Source organism: Panthera tigris, chromosome D4, assembly GCF_018350195.1.
Source record: "Panthera tigris isolate Pti1 chromosome D4, P.tigris_Pti1_mat1.1, whole genome shotgun sequence".
NCBI lineage: Eukaryota > Metazoa > Chordata > Mammalia > Carnivora > Felidae > Panthera > Panthera tigris.
The window spans coordinates 37,933,189-37,948,848 of NC_056672.1; the positions used below are offsets into that span (position 1 = coordinate 37,933,189).

A 15,660-nucleotide genomic window follows, 5' to 3' on the forward strand; every position below is an offset into this window, starting at 1 on the left:
CTAACTAATATCATCTGGAAAGTCCCACCCAAAGTTTCCCAAATGAAAATGGTCAGTGTTTAGACATCATATACAAAACAAAATTGATCTTCAGCATCATGAAGTGAAGCATTTCAAATATTACCAAATTATCAACATTGGGTAAACATGAATGATTGTAACAAAATGCCAGGCCTCAGTTATGTTTCCTGTGCAAAAGGACCATTCTATAAAAGGCCCTTCATAAAGAAAATGGGTTAACGTGTGAAAAACAAATCTGGCTTATGGAAGGCACTAAATAAATGCAACTTTTATCCCTATCTTAATCTCATTCCCCCTTTTCTCTAGTGAGGCCAGACTGAAGGGGATTAAATGGGGAATTATGAAAAGCAAGCTTACAATTTGATAGATTCCTCAGTATTGAAAATTCAGTGATGTCAGCTTCATTAATCTCTTACTATACTCTAAAGTCTTAAAATTATATCTGAATGTTATTGTCTAAGTTTAGTTGATTATCTTATCATTGTATACCCTACTTTCTATGGCCCTTAAAGTATATGGCATATAGGGGTTCTCACGTGGCTCAGTTGGTTAAGCATCCAGCTCTTGATTTCAACTTGAGTCATGTTCTCATGGTTTGTGAGTTCAAGTCCCACATCAGGCTCTGTGCTGACAGTGCAGAGCCTGCTTGGGATTTTCTCTCTCTCTCCCCTTCTCTTTCTCTGCCCCTCCCCATTGACATCTCTTTCTCTCCCCATGAGTCAGGGAGGGACACAGAATCTGAAGCAGGCTCCAGGCTCCAAGCGGTCAGCACAGAGCCCAACACGGAACTCAAACTCACGAACCACGAGATCATGACCTGAGCTGAAATTGGATGCTTTACCAACTAAGCCACCCAGGTTCCCCTAGAGAATATATTTATAAGTGACCTTCATTGAAAGCATCCTGTGTCAGATACCAGAGGAATCATCTGTTGTTTCTCCTTTAGGGTAATAAATTACCATTTCTTATGGGGAAAATGGTGATCCTGTGGGAGATGCATATGGCCCCCTCTTGAAGAGCTTAACTTCCTTGAACATTTTCTGTCTCCATCAATAAAGATTTAACTACTCTGTTAACTTTTATCCAAACTATGCAACAGTGAATCAGCAGAGTAGCATTCTATGGGCACTGTGGTCCAGCATCCATCACCCAACATTATCCACAAGTAGAAAAATCTCTAGGCTCTTGCTACTCAACGTGTCATATACAAAGCACTGGTTATTAGTTGTTCATGCTGAGTAACAAATACCTCCAAACTTAGCAATGTAAACAACAGACATGTTCTATGTCATGGCTTCTGTGAGTCAGAAGCCTGAGCACAGATTAACTGAGTGTCTCTGGCTCAGGGTCTGCTCACAAGTCTTCAGTCAACATGTTGACTAAGGCTGCAGTCATCTCCAGGCTCAACTCAGGAGGCTCTGCTTCCAGCCTCACTCATATAGCCAGTAGCAGTTGGCGGGCCTAGGCCTTGCTAACTGCTGTCCAGTGATATCAGTTCCTTATCATGTAGATCTCACAATAGGACAGTTCATCGCCTGGCAGATGGTTTGCCTCAGAGCAAGCAACAGAGTATACCTGAGATGGAAACCGGTCTTTTTGTAACCTTTTCTCAGGAGAGACATCCCATCATTTTCACTATAATCTGTTCCTTAGAAACAAGGTAATAGGCCCAGTCCACACTCCAGGGCAGGGAACTAATGGGAGTGTGGATACCAGAAGGGGGTTACCGGGAGTCGTCTGAGAAGCCCCCAAGGATTTCCTGGCATCGACCTGGGATGTGTTAGAAATGCATGATCGTGGGACTAGTGAACAGGATCTGAATTTTAACAAGACTCTCAGGTGACCCATATGCATGTAAAGGTTGAAAAGCACTCCTCTAGGGAGCAAGGCACATGCCCTTTATTCTGTCACAGAGGCTTGCTTCTCAGCTTAATGTGACTTACCAGTTGATGTTACTTTCCAAGGAGTGCAAAGTCAGTTTTCCTCACGACTCAGTTCTCCCCTGCCCACAAAAAGAAAAAAAAAAAGGGAAGGTTATGGAAATACTACTGTGCTGAAGACAGATTAGAAAGAGAATCCGGGGGCGCCTGGATGGCTCAGTCGGTAAACGCCCAACTTCAGCTCAGGTCATGATCTCACGGTTCGTGAGTTTGATCCCTGCATCAGGTTCTGTGCTAACAGCTCGGAGCCTGGAGCCTGCTTGGGATTCTGTGCCTCCCTCTCTCTCTGCTCCTCCCCCACTCACCTCTGTCACTCTCTCTCAAAAATAAATAAACATTAAAAGAAAGAGAATCGGGAGACTGGGGAAGAAGTGGGGCATGAGGATTATGTCGAACAGATTGAATACCAGCATCAAGAAGTCTAGGGGCGCCTGGGTGGCTCATTCTGTTGAGTGTCCGACTTTGGCTCTGGTCACGATCTCACAGCACGTGGGTTGGAGCCCCGCATCAGGCTCTGTGCTGACGACAGCTCGGAGCCTGGAGCCTGCTTCAGATCCTGTGTTTCCCTCTCTCTGACCCTCCCCCGTTCATGCTCTGTCTCTCTCCGTCTCAAAAATAAATAAACATTAAAAATATTTTTTTAAAAAGAAGTCTACAGTACTGTTTCCTCAAAACCTCTTAAGTGCATTGCTAAATAACTTTGCATTAAAAATGCTATTTATAATGGTGGCCCATTACTAATTGATTCAGCTTAGTTCTACATGGTTCTTTTTATCAAGATAGGGAAGTGTGCAGCATATTTTGGAAATATATCCATTAAAATTATAATATAAAATGCAAATGCTTACATTATTTTTAGATATCTCTAGTCCCTTTCCAAGTATATTTCATGTCTCAATAATGCTTAAATATGGGGCACCTGGGTGGCTCAGTCAGTTAAGCGTCCGACTTCGGCTCAGGTCATGATCTCACTGTCCGTGGGTTCAAGCCCTGCGTCGGGCTCTGTGCTAACAGCTCAGAGCCTGGAGCCTGCTTCAGATTCTGTGTCTCCCTCTCTCTCTGACCGTCCCCCATTCATGCTCTGTCTCTCTCTGTCTCAAAAGTAAATAAACATTAAAAAAAAAAAATTAAAAAAAAAAATAATGCTTAAATAATAATCTATATTCAATATTTGAAATCTTTCCATAGAAAACACTAATAACTTTGGGATAAATATTTAAATTTTCCTCAAATTATATTTAGTGGAAAGGATAAAATTACATTAAGTTTTTAATCCTGAATAGAAAAATAAAAGCCCTTAGGGGAGAAATGAAAGTCTCTAATTCTCTAATCTACTTATCATAATAAAATGCACTGGGTTAGGCAAAGCCTTTACTTTTCCTGTAACTTTAATTCAATAGCAAAAAAACAATATGAATCACTGAATTTTACTTTTTTTTAAATTTTTGAAATTTTATTTTTTAGAGACAGAGCACAAGGGGGGTGGGGGAGGGGCAGAGAGAGAGAGGGAGACACAGAATCCAAAACAGGCTCCAGGCTCTGAGCTATCAGCACAGAGCCAGACATGGGGCTAGAACTCACAGAACATGAGATCGTGACCTGAGCAGAAGTCAAACGCTCAACCAATTGAGCCAGGCTGGCACCCCTGAATTTTACTTTTGAAACCAATGTTGCACTGTATGTTAACTAAAATTTAATTTAAAAAATAAAATAAAATAAAATAAAATAAAATAAAATAAAATAAAATAAAACTGGGCAGAGGAATATAGCCAGTTTTCCAAAGAAGATATACAGATGGTCAACAGGTATATGAAAAGGTGCTCAATACCACTAATCATCAGAGAAATACAAATCAAAAGCATAATGAGATATTACTTTACACCTGGTAAGATGGCTGTTATCAAAAAGAAAATAAATATTAAGTGTTGACAAAGATGTAGAGAAAAAGGAACCCTGTGCACTGTTGGTAGGAATGTAAATTGTTGAAGCCACTATGGAAAACAATATGGAGGTGTCTTAAAAAATTAAAAATTATGTTGCTTCTGGGTATATATCTGAAGGAGACAAAATCACTATCTCTGAAAGGTATCTACACTCCTTATTTTCAGTACAGCATTAGTCACAATAGCCAAGTCATGGAAGCAACCAGGTGCCCATCACTGGATGAATGGATAAAGAAAATGTGAGAAAATGTGATACACACATGCGCACACACACACACACACACACACACACAGGAATATTCCTCAGCCATAAAGAGAAGGAAATTCTGCCATTCGTGACAACATGGATGGACTCAGGACATTACACTGAGTGAAACAGAGAAAGACAAATAGTGTTTGATCTCACTTGTATGTAGAATCTAAACAAACTGAACTCATAGAGTCGGAGAACAGCTTGGTGGTAGCCAGAGGTGGATGACAAACTTCCAGTTACAAGATAAATACGTTCTGGGGATGTCATGTACCGCATGGTGACCAAAGTTAACAATACTGCATCGTGTATCTGGAAGTTGCTAAGAGAATAGATCCTAAAAATTCTTAACAATACTGCATCGTGTACCTGGAAGTTGCTAAGAGAGTAGATGTTAAAAATTCTTATCATAAGAAAAATAAAAATAATTGTTAGGTATGCAAGGTGACGAAAGATAATTTATTGTGGTAGTTATTTCACAGTATGTACATACACCAAATCATCATCATCATCACCTAAAGCTGACACAATGTTATATGTCAGTTGTATCTCAAAAAACCTTAAATTATGCATCGAAGCCTACAAACTAAGACGCCATATGAAAAACAAAGGTTTTAATGTTCAAAACCATCACTTTTAAATGTTTTACTATTAATAATTTTCTTGAGGTTATTTAAAATATTTACTGTACCCACAGGGAGAAAATATTACCTAATGCTGGGCTACTGAGCACCTTTTCTCAGCTTCGTGTTTAGCGGCGTCACGTTGGGAGCTTGCAATTAGCCATGGTTGGAGTATTGACAGCACAGAAATTAGAAAACGCTGTCAATCAGAACTTGATTTTTATTTTGTTGACTGCCTTTAAGACAGTGATGGAGACAATGTTAATATGGCAGATTAAATTTAGAAGCGTGTCATGTCCTTAGTTATTACATTTTTGACAGCATATAAAGTTGGGAGATATTAAAAAACTCTTGTCCAAGTCACTAAAGATCACTAATAAACCTGTAAAGTTCTGACTAGTGCTGAACCACGTAACTAGGCTGAAGCAGAAACAGGCTTCCCTTTAATGAATATAATTTGTGCCAGGGTGAGAAATTGTTTAAAAGTGGATCACATAGGGGCGTCTGGGCGGCTCAGTCAGCTAAGCATCCAACTCTTGATTTTGACTCACGTCATGATCTCACGGTTCATGAGTTCAAGCCCCACATCGGGCTCCACACTGACAGTGCAGAGCCTGCTTGGGATTCTCTCCCTTTCCCTCTTGCTGCCCTCTCCCTGCCTATAAACAAACCAACCAATCAACCAACCAACCAAACTTTAGATCACATAGATTAATGACAAAACGATTGAAAAAAGATTGATTGGTGTCAACTCCTTGTTAAATTATGATTGAACTGTAACGATAGGTTGCTGTACATATAAGAATTCAGCAAAAAATGTACAGAAGGCATTTTCTGAGAATCAACTAGTTACACACACAAAAAACTATACACAAGTATAATAAAAGGTAATGTATATTTTAGTATTATTTGTAAAGTGTGTGCTACACATCTGTTATATCAGCACGATTCTGGTGGCACGTGAGTGTGGTTTTCCCAGGGAGTTAGTTGTTGGACATTTGCCACGCCACCCTGCCTCCTCCTTCCTTCCCAGTGTGAGCAGGGCCACTCCGTATCACAGGAGCACATCGTCATAGCCTCATCTGCCATGTAAAAATGCCGTTTTAAGTTCTAACCGGGAAAAATGCACAGGCAGAAAGAATATTTGTTACGACTTAGTGGGGACACTTCTGGTCTGGTCCTTGCTCTATTCACGTGCGCTTCTCTGCTACAGATATCTCAAGTCCGTGTTTTTCTTAACTCATTCCAAATGAATTTCTGCTCAGGTGATTTATATTCTCTCTCATTGCCCGAAACGACGTTTTGCATATACATATTGAAAGCACTCAGGAGAAACAATATTCGCTGTATCAGAGTATGGAAAAGAAATTGACATCGCAGGCTCTAAGTACTGATTGGATTCTAGCACCGGACAGAAGAGGACTGAAAAGCTCCCTGGTCTTATTTTGGTGATCAGAGGATTCGCCAGCAGGGAACTGTGTGTCACTCGTGAGCAGGCCTGGTGGCAGGAATTTATATTTGACATTCGGGAGAGTCACATGTGCCCCCTTTCAAATAAACCAGATGCAGCTTCCTAATTTATCAAAACATTAATCAGTTAGCTATGCAGATGACAGTGGTTTTATGTACGTAATTAGTCTCGGGGTAAATTACTCTTCTATAAGGTTTTGGGAAAAGAGAGAACTGTTTTAGTTATTGTTCAGTTCCACAGAAAAACACCACAAATGGAGGAAGACAAAGCTGATATAAAAATGGAATCCTCCGTTGCCCAATTAGAAAGAAATTTTGTTGTAAATTTCAAACTGCGTGAGAAGGCAGAGGGAATTTCTGGCAAATAGCACTTGTAAAAGGCCGCAGGCTTTTCTCCTGAAGCATTTGAAACCAAAAGCTGTGGATGGAAATGTTGTACAGTGCCTTCTCGGACTGCAAAGAGACAATAATATCCTTATGGATCCTCTGAGAATACAGTTAGAGAAGTGGTTTATAAATACAGCTATTAATAAAACCGCCAGAAATTTTCAGGATGGGTAGGCAGAAAATCTTCTGTGATCATCAAATTGAGGATGTGGTGAATTTGGAGAGGGAGCAAATTTGGACTCGATTAGATTAGGCAAGGGAACACACAAATAAACTGGGATAAACTGGGAAAACAATATTCCAAACATTGTTATAGCAGCCTTTTAATAAGGTAGAAAAAGATCCCTTTAACTTTTTTTTTTGCATATTTGGAAATAAATACAGCTAGAAAAAAAAGGCCTTCTATCAATTTCAAATTTGAAAAATACGTTCCTCTGAATTAGGAACTAGGATTAGAGCATCACATTAAAAGGCAAATCTGATCTGTTTTCCTTTCTTCGTGTATGTGATTATGGACTTATAAAGTCATCTTTCTCCCTTCTAATTCATACTGCAGCTTGCTGGACATTTGGGATTTAGGTCATGGATAGTGCAGATTTTACGTTAGAAGTACATACCTAGGAGATGGCCTGCTTTCATCTGACTAGTCGATCCTTGTAAACAAAAGGGCTGGAGTGCTGTCCACGCCTCCAGTATGACAAGACAGAGCCAACACTGCCCGTATTTGGAAGACACATTCCACAGCCCATGTACACATTTATGAACATAAACAGGCATATGGAAGATGATATGTATGTTTATCCTGGGGCAGAACACAAACAAGAAGCCAAACAGAAAGAGCCAAAATTACTGTCATCTCCCAATTTCTGATAAGGAGATTAAAATTCACGGAGAGCTCAAACTGCTGGCTCGGGCCAGGAGTTCTTACTAGCTAAAACTTTGGCTGGAGCTGTTGACTAGCAAAACTGATGGCTCCCTCTCCTCCAGAGCCCACGTACTTTTCTCCTAGCAGAAACAACCTAGTAATCAAATGGCCACAGGAATGACCAAAGGATCCAGGATGTCAAAATGGAGGGAAATTCTGACATGATCTGATCTGCAGATCCTTTGGATCAAATAACATCATAAAAAAAAAAAAAAAAAAAAACCTCAATGTGAAAAGCAGACAAGTGCTAGGTCCTGAGTTGAGTTAAATTTTCAACCCCGGCAGAAATGACCTTTGTTCACAAACTGCTGTATCACCTCCACCTAGGCAGGTGACTCACTGGAGCTGAGAATACAGCCTCATCATTGTTCCTCATGAACGCAGAGGCCGAGGTCCCGTGTGCCCAGCCACTTTGCCCAAAGCTCACACAGGTCGACAGTGACAGTGACTGGAACCCTGTGCCGCGTTCCTCACATAGCAGCACAAAAGAAGTTGACTTGTTTAGCAACTGCCTGGTTCACTGCAAATTTGACCACATTCCTGCCTTCATGGATTCATTATGCTAATTCATAACCTTTGTAGTCTTTCAGTGTTAGAATGATGGCCTAGAAGAAAACACAGATCTGGAAAAGCTTATTATTAAGAATTTTTGCTGTTGGGGCTCCTGGGTGTCTCAGTCAGTTAAGAGCCCGACACTTGGTTTTAGCTCAGGTCCTGATCTCAAGTTCGTGAGTTTGAGCCCTAAGTTGGGCTCTGTGCTAACAGCGCACAGCCTTCTTGGGATTCTGTCTCCCTCTCTCAGCCCCTCTCCTGCTCAGGCATGCTCTCTCTCTGCCTCTCTGTCTCTGTCTCTCAAAATATATATATATATATATATATATATATATTTTTTTTTTTAAAGACTATTTGGGGTGCTTGGGTGGCTCAGTCGGTTAAGTGACCGACTTTAGCTCAGGTCATGATCTCATGGTTTGTGAGTTCAAGCCCTGCATCAGGCTCTGCGCTGACAGCTCGGAGCCTGGAGCCTGCTTTAAATTCTGTGTCTCCCTCTCTCTCTGCCCCTCCCCCACTCGTGCTCTCTCTCCCTCTCTCTCTCTCTCTCAAAAATAAATAAATGTTAAAAAAAAAAAAAAATAAAGGTGATGTCCTCTTTCCGGATCTCTCATTTCAAGTTCTGCTGTACACCCAGCTCACTACTTGTCCAAAAATGATACGAAATTTCAGCATTCACCCCATCTAGAGACCTGCTATGTTACAATCCTGAAGCGTGAGAGACTTCGGTTAAGCCTGAAGGTGAATTACATTGCGATAACTACAAGGACCAAAGTGGGGGAAGGCGGAGGAAGAAAAGAGGGAGTGACATTCACATCTCTTTGAATCAATCAGTACAAACCTTTCTCTTTTTCTTTTTTTCTTTCTTTCTTTCTTTCTTTCCTTTCTTTTCTTTCTTTTCTTCCTTTTTCTTTCTTTTCTTTTTCCTTTCTTTTTCTTTTTCTTTTTTCTTTTTCTTTCTTTCTTCCTTTCTTTTTCTCTTTCTTTTTCTTTTTCCTTTCTTTTTCTTTTTCTTTTTTCTTTTTCTTTCTTTCTTCCTTTCTTTCTTCCTTTTTTTCTTTCTTTTTCTTTTTCCTTTTTCCTTTCTTTTTCTTTTTTTTCTTTTTCTTTTTGTAAATGCCCTGTTTGTTCCCTTTGTTTAACTCATTTCATCAAGTGTCTACAGAATACCTGTGTGTGTGCTGTGCTAGTACCAGTTATCACATCAGAACAAACAGAATGGTGTTTGGAATGTGAGTCACACCTTGAAGTCCACGTCCTTTCAGAGACACTATCTCAGAATCTGTACATTTAAGCTAGGAATGCCAGTTTCCTTCTGCCAGGTACTCAGTGTTTGCATCCTGTGAATGAATCCAGATGGGACTGCATGCTGGGAATGCTTCAGTACGGAAATGCTCTTTCCAGAAGCTGCCTCTCTCCTCCCTCTCAAGTCCCATATCACTGACCCACCGCAGAACCCAAGGGAGGGGTGTACTTGACAGATGGTCCAATCTGAAGCAATAATTCTGCCCTTGAATGAATACCAATCGGGCACCTGCTACGTGCCCAGCACTCTTGCAGGTCTTGGGCACAGAGTGGTGACCAGAATGGACCAAATTCCCTGCCCTCTGTGGTGCTTACATGCTCATGGGGAAAACAGAGCATAAATGTAATAAGCAGGATGATTTCAACTAGCTGTAAATATTGTGAAGGGAACACAAAAACCATAGAAGAGTAGTATGGAACTCAGCATGGAGATTGGATACCATGATAGATCAGGAAAGAGTTCTCCAAGAAAGGGAATGTAAACCCAGACCATGAGTAGGGCCTCCCAACTCTCTATATCCTTAAAGTTACTGGACCTTATAAGGTCTCAGGTGAAAGAACTGGAAGTTCCCTACCAACGGGCCAGGCTACTGTCTCCTTGATAGATGGCCAGACGTTCTAAAGATGGACATGAGAAACAGGGAGGAAAGGCGGGGTAGCTACCGGAGACAGAAGCATCATTGTGATTTAGTTCCGTGACAGATTGCTCAGCCTTTCAAGGTTCATTGGCGATAGCAAAACCACACCTCAGTTCCAGAAGAAAGCGGTAGGAAGCAGCCTAGAGCTCCAGGTAATGGACAGGCAGCCATGTGAACCGGCCGGCCCGGCACTCCTACAGCAGACAGCTGTTTACTCTCTCCCCAGGAGGACAGAGGTGGAAGTTAAATCTGTAATCATTATCAGCCAGATCAACGCGTTCTAACTGACTTGCTTTCGTCATGTTTCCCCCAGCCGTGGTTCAATGGCCTGTGAATGTTTACCTTCAGTAGAAAAAGATTTAAAAAAAAAAAAAAAAATGGTCAAAGGAAGCTTTTGTGACTTCATAGTCTACTCCTCTCTGATTTGCGTTGCTCAATGAAATTGAAAAATTTGTATCTGATGCAGTCACTGTGTGACTCAGACCAAAATTGCTGGAAAAAAAAATTGTCCTGAGTATGCTAAAACCCCAGAGTGACACATTTGTTGGGAATGTGCATTATTACCGCCTTAAGAGCCGAACTTTCACACATCTAAAATTATGCCTATTTCTTTTTTCTTTTTGAAGTTTATTTATTGGGGGGGGGGGGGGGAGGGACAAAGGAAGAGGAAGAGAGGGAATCCCAGCCAGGCTCCGCATGCTATCAGCACAAGAGCTCGACTCGGGTCTCGATCCCATGAACCTTGAGATCAGGACCTGAGCCAAAATCAAGAGTCGGGCACATAACTGACTGCGTCACCCAGGGGCCTACTTCTAAAAACATTATGCCTATTTCTAAAAAAAAAAAATCAGTCCTCAGGTCAGACGTTAAGATATGGAAAAATTGTAAGACATTTCTTACATGGGCCAGCAGAGGAGGCTGGACTCAGCTTTAGTGCTTGATAGAAGAAGAGGACTTCAGGAATGGGGAGGATTTGAAGAGGAAGAGAAGAAGTAGTTCAAGGGAGGGGACTAACAGAGAACACACCCGCAGCTGGAAAAGACCAGAACATTTTCACGCGACAGGGCGGGGCTGCGAACAAATGCAGCTGTGGCTCATTTGGTGAGCTGACGGGAAACGGTCCCATTTATGTCGCACCATGCCTACAGCGGGCACAGCATGTTTCATCAGCTACAGATGCCTAACAGAAGAATTTTGTAAGACTTTGGCTCATATGGGGTTTCTGGGCTCTTCAGCGGACCTAGACAATTTGTTGCTTGACAAATATCTGTTGTATCACGTGTAACCTGAACAGTATCTTGATGGCCCATGGGGTGTGTGGGTGATTATGAGCATGAAGACCGCCAGAAAGCCTCCTTCCTCAACACAACACCGCTGCAAGGTCACTGAGACAGCAGTGTCACTGAGACACTAAGACAGGAAAGCCTCTCAAAATGTACTCAGTTTCCATTCTTCTGTTCATGGACACCTCAGAGATGAATGATTGTCACTGTTACCTTCTACACAGTTGGTTTTGGTCTTTTCTCAGAGAAGATAAGGAAGTTACCCTGGTTACTGTATGTAATATCCTCACAAAATGAAGGGTTTAAAATCGTACTTTATGCTTTTTTGGTATTTATACATACATAACTGGTAACCTCACATCTTCGAAGTCATTGATAGACATTCCATCTCTCCTAATGTTTGTTCACTACAATCACTCAATCCAAAGTTCACCTTCGGTTATGGATTAACTCCTAACCAGGAAGTACTTTTATAATATGAATGCATACATTTGAAGACAATAGCTCCTTTCTCCCTTAAGGCTTGAGTCACTCATGACTGAATGCCTTTAATAATTCTAGAAACCTAATTCAAGTCTGAATTAGCCTTGTATCTTAAAAAAAGAATCAGCGGGGCGCCTGGGTGGCTCAGTCGGTTGAGCGTCCGACTTCGGCTCAGGTTGTGATCTCGCAGTCTGTGAGTTCGAGCCCCACATCGGGCTCTGTGCTGACAGCTCAGAGCCTGGAGCCTGCTTCAGATTCTGTGTCTCGCTCTCTCTCTGCCCTTCCCCTGCTCATGCTCTGTCTCTCTCTGTCAAAAATAAATAAACATTAAAAAAATTAAAAAAAAAAAGAAAGAATTAGCAAAGCCCACCCTTTTAGATTAATGACCCCAAAAATAAATAAACATTAAAAAAATCAAAAAAAAAAAAAAGACAGAAAGAATTATCAGGGCCCAGCCTTTTGGATTAATGACCCCAAATTGAAACAAACAAACAAACAAACAAAACAAAACCAGAAATCCATTTCAAACCATAATGAATGTGACCAGGACCTCTGGTGGCCAAATGTATTCCTGGCTCCTAATGTAGGCACTGGAATCTTTATGGGAGCTATGTCTCTTCACTTCCAACTAGAATAGGGGCAATCATGAGAGTTCGTGCAGCCTACCTCTTTCCATATTCTACAGAACCACCACACTTTTGATATTAGTGAATGTCCCCCATTTAACTGTAGGACCTATAAAGAAATTCTACTTTGTGCTGTGAGACAGATTTCTTTGAAGTCGTTTAGGACTACACACCTAGAAGGCACCTAGGGAAGTTCTAGAACTTTCTCAGATTTTCATATACCAATTTGGAGCGGGACTTCCCCTGACATGTCTGAGGCAAGTAACCAGGTCTATAGAAGACACCTGTATGCTTCATCTTGTAAAGTGGAACAGTATTGGTTGGCATCCTTTTGGATTCAAGGAATATTAAAGCAATTTGTTCTTAAAAATAAAAGCATTATTTAGTACTATATATTTGTCAACATAGCTATAAAGAGTGCAGACCTTTTCTGTAGTCTTAACTCTTTTCTGTAGATTTCAGCTTCTTCATCTGTATAATGGGGATAAAAATAATCTATGGTAACGGGTTGCTATTAATGAAGGTTGGACCTTGCATAATGATGTCTGGTACATTATCACGCAAAAACCAGGAGCTGCTACAATGGTAGTGATTCCTTAATTTCGACACATTTCTCTTCTCCCCACCTCACAGCATCTACATATATATATATATATCCCCAGGTAAATATGGATAAGTGATTAGTCTGGCCAGAGAGAGGATGTGTTTCTGAGCAGAAAACCTGACATTCAAAATGGTATTCCCAGGCAACTTGGTTAGGGCCAGGGATGCAGTGGGAGTTTTACAGTCCCCTTTGGACCCGATGCATCTGGCAGGAAGTGAGTTGTTTATGACTTTTGCCATCGGTCAGGAGATTTCCAAAGATCCTGAGATGGAGTGAATTTGTATTCTGTTCTGTGCATTGCAAGTTATAGACTGCAGAAGACAGGATCCAAATGAATTTTGAGTCTTTCAAAAATGTAGATGGGGCGCCTGGGTGGCTCAGTCAGTTGAGCGGCCGACTTCGGCTCAGGTCATGATCTCACGGTTCGTGGGTTCAGGCCCCACATCGGGCTCTGTGCTGACAGCTCAGAGCCTGGAGCCTGTTTCGGAATCTGTGTCTCCCCCTCTCTCTGCCCCTCCTATGCTCGTGCTCTGTCTCTCTCTGTCTCTCAATAATAAATACACGTTTTAAAAACAGGTAGAATAACTGGCGTGTCTTTCGTCTCCCCCCTCTTCCCCGTAGGTTAACCTCAGAGCCACAGATGTGAGGCTCATGCGCCAGTTGCTTGTTATCAACGAGAGCATTGAGTCCATCAAGTGGATGATTGAAGAGAAGGCCACCATTACCAGCCGAGGAAGCAGTCTCAGTGGCAGCCTGTGCAGTTTATTGGAGAGTCAGAGCACCTCCTTACGTGGCAGCTACAATAGCCTGCATGATGGCAGTGATGGGCTGGATGGCATCTCCGTGGGGAGCTTTCTGGACACTCTGGCAGATGATGTCCCAGGCCATCAGACCCCATCAGACTTGGACCAATTCAGTGACAGCTCCATAATAGAGGACTCACAAGCACTGCACAAGCACCCCAAACTGGATTCTGAATACTACTGCTTTGGCTAATGACCCAGTTTTTTGCATGGGATTGGTGTGCAATTAACTTGTATTTATCCTTCTTCTCTGCTGCTATCTTTTTGGTGTGATTTTTTTTTTTATATATATATGACAACCTTTTTAAAAGAAGCTTATTTTGAAACTGCTTGATGATAATTCTGTTGCTCCTAATATTTCTTATCTGGACTGATTGATCTTTCTCTCGTACATCTCTATTTTTATTTATTACAATGATTTTTCTCCCTTCTTTACAGTGACACAAGTAAAGTAGGGGGAAAAAGAATAAGCAATAATTATGTTTTTGCTTTTGTTTTCAGAGCAAGGGGTCAGGGATTACCAAAAAATAAATCTTTGCTAAATTTTACAATAAACCAAAGTCTGACAACAGTTTATTTTGTTCTTTGTATGCTTAAACAATTCAAAGTTTCATTTTCCAGAACATACTGAAGTTTATTAGGATTTGTATCATAGGTTGGACAAAAGAGTTGCAACGAACGTAGGCATTATTTGTAGGCAAAAACTTCCTAGTATAAAATAAACAATACAGCTAGTCACATACTTCCACGTGGCAATTATTCGGAAGCCACAACTCTGTGAAATCTGCTCACTTCAACTTTGAGTTCATACTTTGGATCGTACTTTTGTCTTTAGTGACTCTAACTCAAACTATATAAGCTTAGTTGTGTGATAATATATATGATTCTCCCAGATTTCAAAGAATAATTGAGGTTAGATACATGAAGGTGATTAGAGAGGTTCTAACTTGTATTTTGAGATTTTGTTGACATTTGTTTATAGGTGTTTTGTGATTCTGATATGATATACAAACACATAAATCACATATATGGATGGATGGATGGATGGATGGATGGATGAAGTGGGAATTAGAATCACCATTTATGAAGTCTAATATATCCTGTCATCCTGGAGTAAATAATCTCTTAGTTTTCTGAAATGACATCCAAAAATACAACTCATGTAGTAAACAAACATTTCATTTTGGTGTGTTATGAATCTTCCACATTCTTTTACCTTAATGATTCCTCATGAGTGAATTATTGAGATTTCAAACTTTTCTTTGTAAATATGTTTCTGTACTAAACACCTTACAGTATGAATCAAAAAGGCTTCCTATTTATAATTGAAAAATGTCCATACTTGAGAAATGGTTTCCCCAAATTTCCTTTGTTGATATATAACTATTACACTCTTGTCAAATGTATTGTTTGCTTCCAGAACATATGTTATTCCATTTCCAATTAAAATCTATAGGGTCTATATTTTACACCAGTCTTTTTTTCATAAATTACTTGATATAATCCACATCGCAACAATCTCATGATGTGAAAATTGTCTCTTTTCTATATTTGAGGAAACTGAGGCACATGGAAGGTAGGTAACTGGATCAAATCACCAGTAAGTGTCAAGACTAGGATTTGAACTTGAGTGTCTCTTAGCCATAACAATAACAATGGCCCCTTTGATACCTATTGAAGTTAAATAATAAACTATGGATAAAAAAGCAAATATAAGCCCATTACCAAAAAAAAAAAAAAAGACCAATATTTTCTTTCCAATGAGTGAGAACCCACATTTCCCAATACTAATCTTTCTAAGCCCTTT

General features: G+C 40.6%; 1 protein-coding gene across 1 annotated transcript in view; it reads left to right on the plus strand.

The window, feature by feature from the left end:
• Window positions 1-14,240, plus strand: part of LURAP1L (leucine rich adaptor protein 1 like) — a 53,052-nt gene extending 38,812 nt beyond the window's left edge. Inside the window, exon 3 of the mRNA XM_042964474.1 lies at window positions 13,672-14,240. Within this exon, the coding sequence (XP_042820408.1) occupies window positions 13,672-14,046 (375 nt within the window). The 3' untranslated portion in view covers window positions 14,047-14,240. The remainder of the gene's footprint in view (window positions 1-13,671) is intronic.
• The last annotated feature ends 1,420 nt before the right edge of the window (window positions 14,241-15,660 follow it).